A 19,026-nucleotide genomic window follows, 5' to 3' on the forward strand; every position below is an offset into this window, starting at 1 on the left:
TAGCCCCACTTTGCACAGACCATCTGACATCTGTTGTGGTGATTTGCATGAGGAGCTCATAAAATTCCTTACATGGCAGACTGGAGTCGTCACAGAGCCGCTGCCATCACTGAGGCTGTGTGTTGCCACTGCTGCTTTCTACTCCAGTGAGGAGACCCAGGACCAGCCAGAACAGGGGGTGGAAGCTGCCTCCTTGAGCCCCACGAGGCAGAGGCATTGCCATGGAGCAGCCAGAAATGCCACTGAATTACCCAAATGATACCATTTTCTGTGTGAATCTACGAACCAGAGGGTTAATTGCACCCTCTGGAAATGCTGGAGCGCTCAGGATAGGATGACGCAAGTTGCTGATGAAGTGTTTGCAGCTCACACTGCTTGGAAAGAGGCATTTAGGCAGCTGCAGCGGGCTCTGGTGATGACAAATCTTGGAAAGCAGACCTCCTGTTTGATCGTCTGCGAGGGCGAAGCACCCAGACTGGTGGTGACAGGACAAATCACTTGCAGATGACATTATTTAGCCAGCAGACAGTGTTTGTTTGACTGTTACTGATGCTCCTTTGAAGTCGTGGATGCGGACCCACGCGACTGACTCTACCATGTCCCTCCTCCTCCACACGTCCAGGGCACCTCCTACTCTGCTCATTTGTGGCACACTCAGCTCCTTTCTTGGCAGTGCTGGCTGCTGGACTGAAGAAGCATAACTTGTGAGTGCACAGATAACTTGTCTGAGGCTACGAAAGCAAGTCGCTCCCTCACAGTCCAAGAAGGGATGCAGAGTCCTGGTCTTTGCATAAGGAAAGGAAATGGAGAGAAAAGCAAGCAGTAAGTGGAAGTTGGATTTGATGCAAAGCCCAGTGAAGTCTGGTGGTGCCTATGGACTTTGAGCCAAAATCTGTGGGATCATATCAGGCATTTCTGTGAGGGTGCCTGTAATGCCAGAGGAAGAGAGGCACTCGTGGCACCTTGCTTAGGTGTCAGATGCAGAGACCGGGACAAGTGAGAGCTTGGCTATTTTCTCATGGCTGGCCAGCTTGGGTGGCTGTCTCCAGAGCCAACACCATGCTAACCACCTTTGCTTCTCTGGCATGCCTTAGACATGAGCTCTGGGGTAGCACTTGTCATGTGGCTGCAGAGCTGGGCAACCTTTCAGTGGCTCCAGATTGGGCCCTTGGAGCTGCAGTCACATCCAAGGTTTTCTCTCTAGGAAAGCCAAGGTTGGCTCTGACTGGACTTGGGGTAAATTAATTCCTCTTCAAGCAGCTCTCCCATGGTGTGCCTGGCCTGGAGGGAGGTGTGGAGAGGCGGTGAATGTTCCTTCATGGTTGGTACACATATCCTGGAGCTGTCACACCAGCCCACCCTGCTTATCCTAAGTAAGAATGTCCAGTAAGAATGGGATTTTTTCCTTCAGAATCATGATTTGTGACTGCTGCCTCTTCTGGGCTGAGCAGATGATGAGTTAAAGCTAGTGAGGGGATGTATCTTCTTTTCCCTGACTATTCTAACCCACCAACTGACCTTGTAGCTGGGTAGGAAACTTCTCTCAGCTCATCAGACACTTAAACTTTTGGTCTGGTTTTCCAGGCACATGAGATACCTTCAAGATGCTTCATTTGAATCCTCCACAGTGGCCACATTCCCTGGAGATCACCCAAAGTGTGAGACAAATTTAAAATGAACACAATGTGTTTTAACTGTACAAACTGATTTTCCTGATAAAAACATTAGAAGCACAATTTTAAGAGGACAAATTTGAAAAGAAGAGAACACAACTTAGATCATGTTTGGCCATGATCCTCTGTGCTCTTCCAATATCTCATCCAATAAAAGAGGCTGGTGATTTAGCGCTTCGTCACTACCAGGACAAGCCTGCACTGAGGCTATGATGCCCTGGATGTGCTGGATGTCTGTTGCAGGAGATGGATTAATCCTGGACCTCCTCTGCCTCTGTCACCTGACCTTCTCTCAAAGCTTCCTTGGCTGTTTTGTGGCTTTTTACAAGCTGCTGCAGCAGCGACTTGCCTTTCCTCGCCTTGTTCTCCACAACTAGAAGATGCAAAATGCACTTGCAAAGAACCAGGGAGCTCTGCCACATCCCCTGCTCTCAGAGCTTTTTGGACATGTTTGATGTATGCCCCAGTGTATCCCTTCTGGTTTGCATGGTGTCCTGCAGGACACATTTCTTAACCTGTTACTAAATATTGCGAGTCATGTAGCAGGAGTGTCATTTATGGTGCTTATGTCTTGTGACATTGCATCCTGTGTAGATCATAATTTTTATCTCACCTTCAACCTTCCACACAGACCCTCAGCCAGACATGACATTCTGGTTTGGATATTTTTTTTTTCTTGAATCTCCCTCCTCCTCAGTGGTATCCTAGCATGCTGCTCCCAATACTGTGCATTTCTGGCACTGGAGAAGTTGAGCATGCCCTGTTCCTGGAAATGTTCAAGACCAGGATGGGACTTGGAGCAACCTGGTCAAGTGGAAGATGTCCCTGCCATGGGACAGGGGAGTGGAACAAAATGATCTTTAAGGTCCCTTCCAACCAAACCATTCCATGATTCTGTGATTCTTACACCAAGCCATGAGTGACCAGCATAGCTCCTGAATATGCAGCATATGCGCTTAATGGAGAGGACACACATGGTGACACTGTTCTGGGCTGGCCATATATGTCATGCCTGACACTTCTTATCTTTTATCCCCACTGCCTGCAGTGCTATTGGCTCTGTTTCCCATCCTGTTATATTTGGGATCCAGTAGCTGCAACAGTGACTGGTGGTGCCACATGAGTCCTTGGTGACCTCCACCCCAGGGGGTGCTGGGGGTTTCACTGCTGCACCTGTGACTGTCTCTTTAATAAACTCTCAGCAAACCTGGCCTTGTTGTGTGAGTGGTACAGGGTGGAAGAAGAAGAGGTGACAGGACAGTGAAGTGTGAGTCCCAAGATGAGTGCAGCTGGTCCAGCACTGCCGTGGTGACATGGGCATCTCTGCCCTGGGTAGAGGCTGTTCTCACATGGATTTAGCTTGCAGTGCTGCCTTGGGAATGGTGTGTCCCCACAGCCCCACCATCCCTCCTTGTCCTGGTAGCTCCTCACAGCTGCTCTTGCATTGTCTCTTCTCCCTCAAGGAGCTCCCATGGTGTCCTTAACTGTCTTTACTTTTCTCTCCTCATACATTCCTCCTGCCCTTCCCGCCATCCCCTCCGTCGTGTCTCCATCACTCCTGCCACCCCTCGCTGTCCATCACCCCCCTGGCATCTCCCCTTGCCCGCCCTCGCTGCAGGAAGGCTGGCCTCATCCTCTCACAGCTGGGGGACCTCAGCAGCTGGTGCAATGGCCTCCTGCAGGAGCCCAAGATCAGCCTGCAGCGCTCATCCCTCAAGTACCTCGCCTGCCGCTACAGCGAGATCAAGCCCTATGGGCTCGACTGGTTGGAGCTCAGCCGGGACCTCAGGAAGACGTGCGAGGAGCAGACGCTGAGTGTCCTTTACAATGACTATGGTGACAAGGACTACTGAGGGTTTTACACATGGACCCATGGAGGGGGAGGGTGTCACTGATGTTTCTGGAGGCGAGAATTTGGACTGGGGAGCAAAACCGGCTGCTCTGTGCAGGACTGACTCAGTATTAGTTTCTTCTTCAACTTGGCCAAAAGCCTTTCTACTTAGAAGTCTTGTGGGACCCATTTTTCTTGGTTTTGTTTTATTCATTTTGCCAAGAGGTTCCTCAGCATTGGTGAAGGAGGCAGGTTGGGAGGGCACAGCCCTCTTCTCCTGCCCCATCCCTGCCCTGGCTGTGGGGACTGTCTCCAAAGGTGGGTGACACCAGTTGTGGGAGAAACATGGTGACACAGCCAGGATGGGAGAGCAGGTGATGCAGGCAAAAATGGAGGGCATGCAAGTCAGGTTGAGATGCTTATGGTTATGGCTGGGTAATCAGCCACTGGGAGGCCAGCAGGGTTGGGATGGGGTTTTTTGCAATTGTAATGAGGTCTGGGTGAGACCTGAGAGAGCAATGGTGCTGTTGATGGGCAGAGCTGGCGTGGTGTCATCAGCTGGGGCAAAGAGGCAGGGGCATTGTGACCCCATGTCCTCAGGTTCTTCTGCCATGGCCAAAACCCACATGTGCTCTAAGATGCAGAGTCCTCTAGAACAAAAGCAGCTTGGCCTCAGGGCCAGTAGTCAGCTGGATATCGTGAGCTTTCTTCTTGAGGGACCACATTTCTCAGAAGTCAACTTCAAAATCCTTTTTATTATCTTTTTTTTTTTTCCCACCATAATAAAAACTTAGAAGCAACATCAAGTTGCTGCTGAGAACTCAGCTGGGAGAGCAGCAGCCAGATGACGCAGACAAGATGTTCTGCACCAGACACTTGCAGCTGTGGTATAGCCCAGGCTCTGTGTGGTGAGGGGAGAGGGATGCAAGGTACCCCAATGTCGTGGTGCAGGATGGTGCTGAACGTTCTGGTCCCAGAGAGGGCATGGAGGACAGACTTCTGGGGGTGTTGCTTGCCCATGTTCAGGCTCACATCTGCCTCTTCCTCTGGTAATACTGATTTTTTAAAGCCAGAGAGCTGGGGTTGTACTGGGACACTGGATTTGGTTCGGAGCAAAAAATTCTCTAAATCCCTGTCACTGCTGATGATGTTGGAGGAAGAAACCAGGTTCATTTTAGCTTCAGCTTCCTGCCTGGTTTGCAGAGGAGGCACCTCTGGACTTGCCAGCTGTGCACCTTTGATCTAGACAAGACCAGTGCCCTACAGTGGGATTTTTACGATGCCTCCAGAGAGAAATTTCCTTTCATTTTTTTCAGTCTTGGCAGGAACAGTCTTCAGCCTGTCTCATATGATTTTCTGCCTCATTCCTCCTCCTACCTGCCAAGGACATGGCTTGAATATTTGTGTGGTGCTGAGAGGGGAGTGGCTGTGCTCTGCACCCCGTCACAAATACGGTGATGCAGCCGACAGCGCTGCATCACCATATTTTCTCAACAACAGTTCAGTATCTTCCTGCAGGACCACACAGTGCTTTGCTCTTTCCTTCTTATGGGCAGACATCTCTCCAGGGGCAGCTAGTCTGGACTGGGGAGCTGCTGGGAGCAGCCACCATCAGTCAGTGTGACCTGGACATGCCTGTGTCATTGCTGTAATGTGTGTCTAGCAGGGGTCATCAGACAAACATTTGCTCTGTGCAAGAAGGAAGTCTCCTGGGTCCTTTTGGCTTTTTCTTATGTGTTTGTCCTTATATTTTGATGTGCCTGATGCTGCCAAGGGCTTAGGGCTCAGAGCGAGACCAGTGCCATGCACAGGTACAGATGGGCAGGTGATCCGTACTGAGTCATCACTCCTTTTCCTTTTAGCGAGACTCTTGGCCAAGACACTTCTGTTTATCCTTTTGCTTATCCCAGCAGATGCTGAGACAACTTTTAACTTCCAGCCAGGCAGCCATCCAGCCATGGGCAAAGGGCACCTCTGCTCAACGCCTCGAAGGGATGTTTGAATGAAGGCTGCTCTGGCCCAGACACCAGTTGGTTTCTCGCCAAGTAATACCATGTACATGGCCTTTATGTGAAATGCAGACTGTTTTCCTTTGGGTAGCAGACTCCTCTCTTTTACTGCTTACTACGTGCAGTGGCAAGGACAGGAGCAGTGCTGTCTGCCAGCCACTCGCTGTGACACTGCCAGGAAAACCCTGGACACCCCATGCATTCACACCTGCCTAGGTTACTTTTTCATCTGGCCCCAAGATTTACGCTGAGGCTCTGCAGGTATTTCTGTTCTGCTTCTGTGCTGACACTTCAAAGCTCTTGCATGGGCAACCAAAGCCCTGCAGCATCATCAGCCAGCTGGGCTAGGCTCTGCTCCCTGGCTTCCCCATGGGCTGGGCTTTGGAGAGTGAGGGGAAAGCTACCCCTCCAAAGTCCTTTGGCAGCACCCTTGCACAGTTGGATGGGGCTCAGCATCCTCACCCTGTGACAGACTGTGCAGGCTGCTGGCAGGGCTGTGCTCTGCTGATTTGCCTGCCGTGGTGCCCCTGCAGCTGCTGGGCTGGCAGGGCCTGGCAGCCTGGCACGTCTGTGAGGCCATTTTCATGGTGACCCTGGCTTTGTGAGGGCTTCTTTCTTGGTTTCCTCACTCTAGCTTTGCAAGTCAGAACCTTGCCCAAGCTTGGATTTTCTTGCCCAAGTATCTCAGCTACCACACAAGTCCATCTCAGACAAATGCCAGCAGCCACCATGGGGCACCAGACCAATCCAGCATGGGAGCTACCCCTTGGCTGTAGACCTGACCTTGGTGAGAAGTGTTGTGTGGGGCTTGCTCACCCAAAATAGGTGTGCCCTGGTCTAGTGGAAGGTGTCCCTGTCCACGGCAGCAGGGTTGGGACCAAATGATCATTAAGGTCCCTTCCAACCTAAACCATTCTATGTCTGTGGTTCCCTGCAGAGCTGACACCATCCACATCTGCTGCAGGCTCCTACTGTTGGGCCTGCACAGTATTTTCTCTCTTGGACTCCTGATTCTTCCCAAGCTGCCAGCAACAGAAGTACTGCTTTCCAACCATTTCTGCAACCTCCTTCACCACACCCCCCCCCCCACCCCACCCTTTCTTTTGTTTTATTTCTGAATTAATGAGCAATCATTCACCTGAGATGAACCTCTGGGTCGTTAACTTTTCTTTGCTGCGTCCGTACCCCGTAATAGCATTACTACTTTTCCTTGTCGTGGAGTTATTTAACATATAAAGACAGTTTGGTCCTTTTCTTTACAAAGATGGCTACAATTCATGTTCCTTGATGTTCTATTAAAACTCTAATGTGACGTTTTACTACTGTAGATTGAAAGTAGGGTGCTTTAGGGTGAATAGCCATGTGGCAAGAAATACAAAGCCCTTCTGGATTACTTAAAAAAAAAAGAATAAAAAAAAGCTTTTAAACAACAGCAACAAAAATCATTGTACCACTATGTAAAACTCCAGATGATAATTCAACTGACTATTAAACGGAGCTGTTAGTAATCCCTGGCTCTGGCAAACTGGAGTGTTTGTTTATAGTTTTGGTCCAGTTGATGTCATCTTTGGTTGCAGATGAAATGCTCCCAGCCTTTGAACTCGGGTGAGTCTTCACACAAGTTTAGCATTAGCCTGTCTGCCCACTGGGTTAGCCAGGTCCCAAACCACTCAGCACACACAGATGGAGCCATGTCCTGTGCCTCGTCCTGCCCACCTGCTCTGCTGGATGAGGGAAGGTAAAGATGTCTCCAGTCATCCCTTTTTTGGGGGAAAAACTGCATTTACACATCCTTGGCAAGGGTCTCAGCCCTTGATTTGCAAACCTCCAGAGGCTGGGAACTTGGAAGCAGAGTCCAAAAAATACTTTTTTGTTTTTTTTTTTTTTTACCCACCTTTTAGCCATTCTTTTAGTATATAAGGTGGATGGGATGGTGCTGCTGCTGTCTGGTGGTCAGCCACCCCTGGAGAATGTCCTTGTCCATCTGCAGACTTTTGACAGAGGACTAGCAGCAACATGAGTATTAATGTCCCACAAAGAATGTGAAAGCCAGTGCCTAAACAGAGGTGAGATCTGCAAAAGATGCCAAAAGCCACTTACAGTGCTGTGTTGTGTCTAATGGTCAGGCCATCAGGACTTACAAGGGCAGGTCCCTTGGCCAAGCCCAGTGTGTATTGCTACCTGCCCTGCCAGATGGGTGGAAGACCCAGAGAGAGCCTGGGCAGACAGACAGGCAGACAGGCAGGACACTTGGGAGGACACAAGGGGGATTTAGGGGCTATAGCACACGAATCCATAGGAAACCAGACTTCATCAAGTCTCATGGAACAACTTGATTTTTTTTTTTCTTTTCCCAGTGCTAAATTGCAGGAAAATAAGCTAAAAATACACCCAATACTTTCCTTCTGCTATTTTCCATGCAGTTAAGCACCATCTCATTGCAAAATAAGCTGTGGCTATAGAGTGAGATGGAGGAGGAGGAGGAAGAGGAGAGGGTCTGTGTGGCAGCAGGGTGTGCAGCTGCAAACCTAAAATGCTGTGTCAATATCTCAGCACAGCTGGCTCTTCACAAAATCTTCTCAGGAGTCATCTGGCTTGCAGTCCATGGGGATTTGGAGAAAGCCACCCCAAAAAAAGGGTGAAGTGGACCAAGGGTGCACCACCAGCACATTGGTAGGTTTTTAGGAAGGGTTTGGTAATGTGTGTGTGTGTTGGAAGGGTTGCTGTTGGCTCATCTCCAGAGTGCCTGATCTGGGGAGCTTTGCCCTCGAGAGGACATTTAATGTCACCAGGAGATGCTGTTCCTCCTCTGGGACCGAGTCCCTGTGCAAAGACCAGACATGATGCATCAGAGATGGCTGGAGAAAGAAGAGTGGGGTTTAAACACAGGGCAAGGGCTTTTTGGTGTTTCTCAGACCATAGGTACAAAATTTACCTAGTCACTTAAGAAAAAAAAAAAAAAAAAGAAAAAAAAATCCCCAAATATTAAAGCACCTTAATTGTCTTGGGTTTTAACTTTCTTGCCAGGATACCACATGCTCTGGCTCTAGTGTGGGCCACCTTCTGCTCCCCATCCCCAGGGATGTGAACACACACACACACACACACACACACACACACATTTCCCTACATTTTAAGTGGATTAATTACAGAAAGTGACCAGTTTGTAGCATAACCAGGAGAAGACCTTCTGCAAAAGTGTTCTTGCAGCTGGTGGCACAGCAAAAGCTGCCTGGGTGGCAGCCTTGAATCAGGGGGTGGCATTGGAGGTGAGTGTCCCCTCACGCCCCAAAACCCAAAGGAAATCTCCAATTGAGCTGTGACTGTTCTGGGATAGTCTGTGGTTTGGAAAGAGAATATTTTGGGTCAAACCACCTCCCTGGCCCTTTTGGGTGAATCAAGGAGGCAAGAGAGATGGAGGATGAGAAGATTATTTATTTTTCATAGATTTTTATAAAAAATAATTATCAAATACAAAAAAATAAAAATAGCAGCAGCCTCCATTGTGAATAAAACCCTAAAGGGGACAAAAACCGCTCAGTGTCGCTATAGAAGAACAATATTTCGGTACATAGAAGCTGTGTCTGGTCATAAGAAGCACAAATGTCTACCAGCCAAGCCAGCACTTCCTGTCCCAACCCCCCAGTTCCCCTGTCCATGGGGCACAGTCTCTTCCCTGCACACACATGCCAAAAGGATACAAATTTGGTATATTAACACATAGGCATCCAGGTAATGCTGACACCAGGCAGGGAAAGGTTTGTCATGTCAAGATGCTGGGACTTGAAATTCTGCTTCTGTGTGTCATGTTTATCCCATGTCCCCACTGTCCCCACCTGTGGGGGCTGCCAGAATCCCACTTCTGCGTTGGAACCCCTGGATCTCCCCTTTCCTGCACTGGTGGAGTAGGACAGGCTGCCCAAGCTGCACATCCTGGGAGTCAACTATTATTTGAATTTCCTTGGGTTGCTTGAGGGTTGTTTTTTAATTGAAAAGTGGATATCTGACAAGATATTGCTGCTATCTGCCCAACTGACAGTGAATTCTGGGGCAGTGTCACTTGTGCATGATGAGAACAAAAATGTCAGTATCCCAAGAGGAGATGATGCTAATTGTCCCCCACCTCTCTCCAAATCTCTGCCTAAGCCAGGTGAATGGGACACTTGGGGTCAGGAAAGGGCTTGGAGAAGGACAAGGCATCTCCTGCCTGGATGCTGGTAGGATGTCCGAGCACCTCTGCCCCTACTCGGGTCCTCCAGTAAAACACAACCATAGGAAATTCCTGACAAAATAGGAAGGGGTAGAGCTAGTGCAAGCTCTGTTTTCAATGATGCATCATTTTTAACGATGCCTTGAAAATTCCTGGTCTCTCCACACCGTGTCACCCTCTCTCCACCACTCCTTCACCAGACAAACTGGCTTGAAGCCTGTATCCAACAGCACAGGCCATGCAGGCAGGACACAGCCTGGTGGTGTCCCAGCCTGCAGCTCACCTAGGGACACTGCCATGAGTTCCTACTCTGTGGTCCCTTCTCTGCTCTCCTCTCCTCTTCTCTTTCTGTCCCTTCTCTCTGCCTCTTTACAGTACAAAACCATCAGTGATAATCCCAGCTGGAGCCAGGCACCTTTCCTATTGCTGCCTTTATGTGGCTGGGTCCAAGCTGAGCTTCTGGGAATCTGTTATGGGGAGAAGAGTTTCTTGCTGGGCATCTTTGAGGCCAGAATTGAATCTGCAGATTTTCACTGAGTGCCTACAGGAGCAAGAGCCTCTTGGAAGCCAGCAAATATATGTCCAGCATGACGGGCTGGGACAGAGATAATAATAAGGAACACTAATACCAAGGAAAATCTCAATGAGAAAAGATAATTCTCAAAGTCTCCTGACAGGTTTTTTTTTGGTCCTTTTGCCATTACAGGGTCTAGTCTCCTCTGAGAGCTGCTGACAACACAATTCAGTTGGAGCTCGGACGTGGGGGAAAGAGAAGAAGGACCACCACAGCATCCTTCATTCAAGCATCACACAGCTACACTGGTTTGGCCTCTACATCCAGCTGGGTGTGCAGTGGCTGGGGGAGTGAGACAGAGAGGGAGCATGCTGACTCTTTGCTCCTATTGACCATGCAGTGATTCCCATGGACACATAACCCTGCCTAGAGGGCTCTAAAAGAATCTGTCATGGATGCCTGTGGTACCCTTGGAATCTTTTGTGCTCACTGAGATGATTCAAGGGCACAATAACATTTTTTCTTAACCCCAGAATCCTGATCCAGATCCACACCCTAAGAAGAACAAGGCAAAGCACTGGCAAATACCAAGGGCAAAACTTGGTCCCTGCCAGATGCCCAAACCACCTTGAGGTGGGAGCCTCCCTGCATGGAGAGCTCTCTCCTGGCATAGCCTGGATGTTTAACTTCTCTCCCTGTCCTCCTTCCAGCTCAGCAAGGAAGGGGAAAATCCCTGCTCCTCCTGCCCTGACCTGTGCTTTTCCCAACAGTTTGTACTTCACAGCAGCATGGGTGTGTGATAAAGGATATCCTTTCTCAGCTTCATCAAGAGCAAAAAAAATATAATATATATTTATATATATATTATATATATGTATATAGATATAATTAAGTTTAAATATCTGCAGAGAGATCACAACTACCTCGACCTTGCTAAAAGAAATCTGTACAGCAGAGAAGGGTGAATAGTGACAAAGACAGACACCCAGGAGCCGGACCAGGACAGACATCCATGGCAGCACCTAGGCTCTCGGCGTGGATGGACCCTAGCCCAGCGTGTGGCTGAGGCGGCACCAGACCCCCGGCCCAGCGCCTCGTGCGGGTTCTGAAGGGAGCAGCAATGGGGAGGAGGCCACACGCCCGCCCTCCTGGGCTCCTCAGTGGTCTGGACCCCACCCCTCTGCGCACAGTCGCCATCCCCCGCCTGGCTGTCCCTCACGCTCCTGCCCCCTTGCCCCCGCCGCTCCCGCAGCCCCGCTGCTGCCCCTTGGCTCCCCCGGCGCTGCCTGACCCAGAGAGGCCCCTCATGGCGCCGCTACTGGTTCTCCTCGGCCGCCGGGTCGCGGCATGTGCACTCGTCCTGGTCGCAGTCAGCAGCGAATGGGATCACCTGGGGGAACAATGGGACGGCTCAGCCCCTGCCCTGGGACACCCTTGTGCCCCCCCAGGTTCTCCACCCTGCCACGGTAGGCAGACGTTTCAGGCCCTGCTCTTACCTGGGTGCTGCCAGGTTCTGTGCTCACTGAGGAATGGGCTCTGATACAACCTGCCCCCAGCTGAGTGTTGTTCTTAGCCTTTTCCTTTTTGTTAATGTGTTTCAAATTTTGCAGCCAATGGTCGGGTTGAATGTTGTGCCCCAAAAGTCAAACCCTGGGAAGAAGTGTCCCCTGATGGGTGTAAGACATTCAGACTAGGCCTGGCAGTGGTGAGGCACCTTCAGATTAAAGTTTTACTTTGGTCTATTAGTTTTAAAGTTTTACTTTTTACTATTAGAAAGCCCCCTTCATCCACGTGTGAACCTGTGGACCTATCAAGTACTCCTGACTCTTCCAGAAAAACATGAAGATAACACAGCCTTGTCTTCTGCAGCTCTTAGAGGAACTCAACCAAGCTCTCAACTGCAAAGCTGACCTCCACACTGCCCAACATAAAAGCTAAGGTAGGTGCAGTGTCCTTGTGCATTGTGGATTAAGGAAAGCCAGGCTGGATGGAGGCTCTGTGAGCAGGAACAGTCTCCATGGGGTAGGCACTGGGTTCATCTAGGGCCACTCACAAGCTGTGCAGCTTTGAGACACCCCGTGCAGGTTGGGAGGGTCATTTCACATTACTTTCTCTACAACAATTGCATGTGACCAAGCAAGCCTGTGTCCCCTTAGCTGGTGGTAGCAGAGAAAGGAGGGAGGGCATACACTGAGCATCTGACTCCTGGTTGACAGTGGCCTGGTAATGAGCCATGGGAGCCGAGAAAACAGTTTTCTTCAGAGGTTTTATGCACACCAGGCTCAGAGCCAGGAGTTTTTCTTACTGAAAACATTTGATTTTTCACAGACTGGATCAGCAAAAGAAGGGCTGGAGTGCTTTGGGGATTTTTTGATGTTTAAACCCTGTATTTCTCCATCTGCCTTAAAAGGGATGTAACTGGAGGCTTGTTGAGCAGAAGATCTGGGACCTGTGAGGGATGTAAGCTGGGTCTGGGTCTCCTGAGAGCCATGGGACTGAACCCCCCCACTTTCTACTGTGAACCCATCCTTTATTTTGGCCATGCCTTGCTCCGAGATGCCATGATATTGTTGTGGGGATTTCACTCATCACTCGGGTGTAAAGCCTCTTCTTTCCTATCTCAAGTGGATCTTCCCAGGATTTTATTTTTCCTTTTCTCTGTGTATGTATGCGTGATGAAAGGAGAAATGATTCAAGCTCCACAACAAAGATGAGAAGATCCAAATTCACATATTTTCGCAGTGAGAAATTATTTCATGCCCTGTGATTTGTTTTGCTGTTGGATATGATTAGGAAGAATGGGCTGTGAGTGCTGGATAGCAAGTTAGGTGGGAGGGAAGATTGTGATGGGAGACAAAGAAGGGTCTGTGCAACCCCAATGCCAAGTTGCTCCCTCTATTACTATTCTTCCCTCCTTTTCTCCTCAGAGATGGAAGAAAACTTCACTTGTAGCAGATGCCAGTGGAGCATACCAAAAATCCCCTGAGACAGCTCAATTACACAAGGTGACTTCTGACTCACCATGTCTAGCACTATGTCCTATGGAAGCCATTTCTTTGGGACACATTTCCCAAAATGAGAGGAAATCCCTTGAACCTCAGTGGGAGCTGGGCTGAGGTTTCAATCACACTGGCCTGAGTCCAAACCCTGCTCTTAATCAGTGCGATGATGTCCATCAGCTTCAGTTGGCTGTGGTTTAAAATCGTGCATTTGTTCTCCGTTCATGGGAGAATTACATTGCAGGCTCGGTTCCACAGCCAGCAGAGCCAAAGAACATAGATAACAGTCACCCCTGAATCCATAGATCCCGGCCAAGGCCACGGGAGGTGCTCTCTTACCTTCCTGGAGGACAGCGTGGAGGAGCAGCAGTCCCCGCCATCATACTGGCAGTACGCCCGGTTGTTGATGGTGTCACACCAGCCGTCTGCTTGGAAGGGCTAAGGTAGAAGAAGAAGGTTTGTGAAACATTGTTCAAAAGCATAAGGCTGCCCCAAAAGTAGAGGTCCCAGGTCCTCAGCAAGGCCCACTTCCACCGTACATAACCCCTTCTTCAAAGTCAAGGGGCACCAGATATCCCAGCTGGTGTGGATGGGGCAGCCGGTGTTCCAAGGGCAGCAGCTAGAGGATCATGGAATTGTGTCAGAAGTGTTAAATGGCATGAGCAGCCATTCAGAAAACCAGTTTATTGTTGTTTAGTTACATGAGTCATCTGATCAGAGAAGAAGCAGCTGGGGCTGAGAAGCAGCCAGCAATAGCTGAAGGACTATCCCGTGCAGCGGCTGCGACCAACGTCACGCACGGGAAGCGCTCGCAAGGAGGTGTCAGGAGCGGTCAGCAGCCAAGGTTTATTTATCACAGATCCACACCAGCACTGCCAAGCAGCCACTGAACTAGCTACAGGATGGAGAAGCCATTTCTTCATAGAGTGATTAGTAATGAAATGCTTCTTTCACTTCGGGCTCTGTGATTGTACTTACTGGCCCAACAACCATGGCTGACCTCCAGGAGGTTTTCCATCAGAACCTTGGAATCACTGAATGGTTTTGATTGGAAGGAGCCTTCAAGACCATCTCATTCCAACACCCTTGCCATGGGCAGGGACATCTTCCACTGGACCAGGTGTCCAAACCCTGTCCAATCTGGTCTTGGACATTTCCAGGGATAGGGCAGCTACAATTGCTCTGGACAACCTGTGCCTGTGTCCCACCACCCTCAGAGTCAAACATTTCCCCCTAATATGTAGTCTAAACCCACCCTCTTTCAGTTTAAAGCCACTACCCCTTATCCTATCACTCTGTGCCCCTGCCAAAAGTCCCTCCCTGAGCCTTGTGTAGCCCCTTTTAGTCCTGGAAGGTGGTTTAAGGTCTCCACAGAGTCTTCTCTTCTCCAGACTGAACAGGACTCTTGGTGGAAACCTGGCTATCCTGTTGCTCATGGAAGCAACTGACCCATTTCATTGGATCTGGTTGGCCCCAAACAATAACCAGAATCCCAGAAATGCCCAGATTCCGCATTTGATGATGGACACTCGCATGTAGCACCCTTAAACTGAATGAGAGCCTGCTGGAAAATGTCACTGCACCGCAATAGCCTTGCACCCACTGTGCCAAAGCCAACATGTGGGCTTGGTGATACTACCAGTAATTCACATGAAAAAAACATGCCAAAACCAGAGAACCCATGTGGCTTTTTGTCCTTGTGACTCAAAAGGAACAGAAATGGGCTCAACACAGGCTAATAACACTTTAGGAAGTAGCAGCAGGGATTATGGCAAATCACCAAGTCTGGTCTCTGCTATCAGTAGCACAGGCCACAGGCCAAATTCAGGCAGCCACAGAGAAATTGAATTAGCCTGGAAGATTTTGGAAGAGCAGAAGAAAGAGCACACCTTCCTACAGCTGGGAAATTGAGGCACAGCCGAGTTAGGTAGCTCACTCAGAAACTAGAATGGATTTAACTCCAATCATTGCTATCACAAACCACATCCAGAGGAGACCAGGGTGCAATTTCTTCAAGGCAACAGTGTTAACACCCCTCTTCTACTGAAAGCATCAGGTGGGTCTTAAATGATTGTGATCAAAGAAAGTTTCTTATACTAAAAGCAGCTTTGAGCACCAGGAGGGCCAGGGCAGAGATGTTGGGGCTGGCAGGTGCCAGGATGCAGTTGGGACTGGCCAGGGCTGCTGGCAGGGGAAGGCTCTTCTGGGTGTGATTTGCTTTTGCAGCCTTCCACGCGGTGGAGTTTTTCCTTGAGCTTTGCTCCATGTGTCATGACTCACTGGCAAAACAACACCCGTTGCTTCGGTAGTTTCCATACAATTATGGGGAGGTTTGCCCATCCCGGCTGCACAGGTCTGAAATGATTTCCAGAGCTTGCGTGCAAGGTGGGGGGAGGACAGAGGCAAGGACAGGATGGAGAGGCTCCCAGTCTCTTACTACACCTATCAGGGCTAACTGCCCCCTCCTCTCACCCAGCCGGAGCCCATACCCCACCCTAAACAAATACAGGCTCCTATGGCAACACTTGTTGGAGAAACTTAACAACTCATGCTCCAAATTACACTGGAAAAACACATGAAGGGAAAATAAAAAATGACTAATTGGACTCGAGGCTCAGGAGAGCCAGGCACAGGGTTTGGGGATTTCTGTCCCTGCTCCTTGCCTAGTCCTTGGAGAAGACTCCTGTGCCTTTGCCTTACTGAGAACCTCCACATGGCTTTGTCTTTGCAAGCAGAAAGAACAAAGTAAGGTGCTGGTTACCCTCGAGGGCACAGGAGCCCTTGTACCTGCATCAGTCTCATTTTGGCCTTGCAGGGAACATGGCAAGGGAGGATGCAGGCAATGCAATCCACTAAGGGCAGGGGATGTGAGAGAGCAGACCCCATACAGAGTCAGTTCAGCCCGTGCTTGAGATGTGTGGCTCCACAGAAAGCAATGCCAGTGATGGGAAAAGGCGGTTTGCTCACGTCTGCAACTCGCAAAAACACCTGATGACGTTTTAAGATGCTGTCAAGAAAAAGGAAAACACCAATGCCCAGCTGTGCCACATGAAGGTGATGGATATGATCCAGGGAAATGGTCAGCTGGGTCCCAGCTGCCAGAATATGTATCCTCCAGTGGGGGGAGGGGGGTGGTGGGCTGGTTGAAATGTCTCTTTTAAACAGGGAAAAAATGAATAAGGTAATTGCAGCAGCCGCTTTACGCCGTGTTGAGTGGTGGGGAGCTGCTGGGCCAGGCGGCGTGCCACCGAGGCAGCCAGGAAGACGGGCTGTGTCAGCGGATCTCCCGCTCGGCCATCCATCTTCCTTGTTTGTTCAGACAGGAGCTTCAGTGGGGCGTGTGTCAGCACGTGGAGGTGCAGCATCTGGCACTGCCGGGCCAGAGCCCTGCGCTGCCGCCACAAAAATAGTAACAGCAAATCAAGTGCTTGGCAATTTAAATAGGCTAAAAAAACACAGGCTCTCAAAGCTGGGAGCAGGCACAGATGAAAAGGGAGAAAAAAAAAATTGAAGGGGAAAAAGAATGAAAGAGGGAAAAATATTGCAGGCAAAGGAAGGATGTGAGAAAGGACAGGTTAGATCCCAGTGCATCCCAGCCAGAAGCATCTCTGAGTGCTCAGTGGTGGAGTTTCTCTCAAGGATGCTGGGAGATGTCACACAGGGAGCAGTGCCTGTGCACAGTATTTTTCCACAGCCCCTGAAGAGTCCCCAGGCTGGCTCCATCCCTGGGGCTGTTGTCTTGCCCAGCAGGGAGTCCCCAGTGCCATCAGTGAGGCGGGCAGGGTCCAGGCATTTTTCTTCAGATCCACCTTACACAGTTTAATTCAATGCGAAAGACCCACAAAAGGGTGCAACAGGTGAGGGAAAGGTGGATCATGAAGACTCAATCACAGATCACATCAGTGCTGGACATATTTCAGTGCTGCATTGCTGGTGTTTGATATACATTATTTTCCAGGAATGCAGGTTTTGCTCTGGTTGAGCACACCTGAAGACCCAGCACCTTGCTTTTGGCCATGCCCCATTCCAGATGCTTTGGAGGAAGGTGGAAAAAAGAAAAAAAAAAAAAAATCAGCATTCACATGGCCAACTGTGTAACTGAGGAGCTGAAAGACTCCCCCGATCTGCCACTGAGATGGAAAGTGCTTGTCATTTCTATCTGTACACAGCCATTTGAAAGCTGGATTCCAGACTCAGGGAGACAAGTCCAGCCTTAAGAAGCAAAATGCTTTCTCCCAGACTGGTCCTGGGCTTTGTGACTCTGCTGATCCATCCAAGGAGGGTGCATAGTTTGCTTTCATGGAGCTTCTAAGTCAGCATGAATTTTGCTGTCCTTTCATTTTTCCCTTTGGGAATTGGTATTCTGGGCATCAAGCTCAGACAATTTGCATGCTAATTCAACCACGTGGCTGAGAAGACCCATGTGCTTTTGCCCTCCTGAGATGTCACTTTGAAAGCAGCCCTAGAGAAACAGGGGTACCACCATTTGGGCAGGGCCCAGCCCTGGAAAAGCTGCTGCTGCCCTCAGACTCATGCCTTGTGCATCAGCTTCACCACTGGTACTTCTGCTCCCGGGACAGATGAGTCACTTAGTGGTGGGAAGATGAGTTGAAAACCCAATCCCTTTAGTGGCAGGGGGATGTCAGCCCAAACCAGGCTTCACAGAACCATGGGACATGAACCTGAGTTGCCCCAGGGCTGGAGAGTGCTACAGCTGCAGGGGTCTTAGGCATGCAAAAGAAGCTGTGTCCCAGGTGAAGGTGCTGCCCGTGGCAGGGAAGAACAGGCAGGATGTGTGGGGAAAGGAAAGTATGGGCAGGCTGCAGTAGCCCTTGGAGAGCCACAGGGCAGCTTCTCCCTGCCAGATGTCTCCCCTTCCTCCCCACCTCAGTCACTAGCAAGATCTTTCCAAAAGCTCTGGGAGGTCCCTGTGAGGACTTGAAGAGTGCCCAAAGCCTTGTTAAACATCTGGTTCACTTAAAGCCCCAATACATCCACCACCCCAGCTTGGGTCCCTGAAAACTCCCCCTCCCATCCCTGTCCCAATCTCTCCAATGTCCTTCCAAACCACTGTTCCCCTGCAGAAAACTGTCAGTCCTTAAAGCCAGAGGTGTGACAGGAGCTGGCTAAAGTGATGCTACAGAACTGTGTCCCCAGGACGCATCCCTCTCCTTACATACATTTGTGCTGGTGAGGCAGAGAGCCCGGTCATTCTTGGCTCTCCCTGCTTGCCCAGGGAAGTTGACTGGGAATGCAGACTGTGGGAGGAAATGACAATGTTCATTGTTTGGATTAAATATTTTTCTTGGCCCTCTCTCTGTTGCAGTGTCTTATTTTATTTTTCCTCCCCCCCCCTTGACACCCCAAGCACATTCACTTTCCTTCTCTCTTTTTGGAGGCTCTTTGGCACAAGGAGGAAATCAGCTCTGAAAAACAGAGGGGGACAGAGAGGGAACAGGTCTGGCTTATGCTCAGAAAGTTTTTGGGATGCTTTTGTGCCCTGAGCCACCCTGAGCAGTGAGCAAGGTCTACCTGGCCCATTGTAAAGAGGGAAGCAGGGTGAGCACTACCCAGAGGAAGAGACCTCTAGAAATTTGGAAACAGGAACATGGGACCAAGTGGCCTGAAGAAGAGAAAAAAAATCCTACAGACTTAATGCTTCATTGTCCATTTTTATGTCTTCCAGTTTCTGTCCCCTGAGCTATCCCTCTGCTCCTTTTGAACTGTGGCAGCTGTCCCCTGGAGGTATATGCCTGTTGCATGGCTTGTTGGACACATCATGGACTTGCC

The 19,026-nt window shown here is 49.8% G+C and overlaps 2 protein-coding genes and 1 long non-coding RNA gene across 3 annotated transcripts in view; 2 read left to right on the top strand and 1 right to left on the bottom strand.

Moving 5' to 3' along the window:
* ASTN1 (astrotactin 1) overlaps positions 1–7,021 on the top strand; it is a 54,890-nt gene extending 47,869 nt beyond the window's left edge. Inside the window, exon 23 of the mRNA XM_053984957.1 lies at positions 3,292–7,021. Coding sequence (XP_053840932.1) covers positions 3,292–3,526 — 235 coding nt within the window. The 3' untranslated portion in view covers positions 3,527–7,021. The remainder of the gene's footprint in view (positions 1–3,291) is intronic.
* Positions 7,022–11,544: 4,523 nt separating this feature from the next.
* LOC128811368 (uncharacterized) lies at positions 11,545–18,533 on the top strand. Its single transcript, XR_008438325.1, has 3 exons — positions 11,545–11,703; positions 12,011–12,176; positions 17,195–18,533. It is a non-coding gene; the product is annotated as an uncharacterized LOC128811368 (long non-coding RNA).
* PAPPA2 (pappalysin 2) overlaps positions 11,545–19,026 on the bottom strand; it is an 87,369-nt gene continuing 79,887 nt past the window's right edge. The window contains exons 21-22 of the mRNA XM_053984956.1: positions 13,576–13,674; positions 11,545–11,627 (exon numbers count right to left, since the gene is read on the bottom strand). Of these exons, the coding sequence (XP_053840931.1) occupies positions 11,553–11,627; positions 13,576–13,674 (174 nt within the window). The 3' untranslated portion in view covers positions 11,545–11,552. The remainder of the gene's footprint in view (positions 11,628–13,575; positions 13,675–19,026) is intronic.

This window comes from Vidua macroura, chromosome 9 (assembly GCF_024509145.1).
Source record: "Vidua macroura isolate BioBank_ID:100142 chromosome 9, ASM2450914v1, whole genome shotgun sequence".
Lineage (NCBI taxonomy): Eukaryota > Metazoa > Chordata > Aves > Passeriformes > Viduidae > Vidua > Vidua macroura.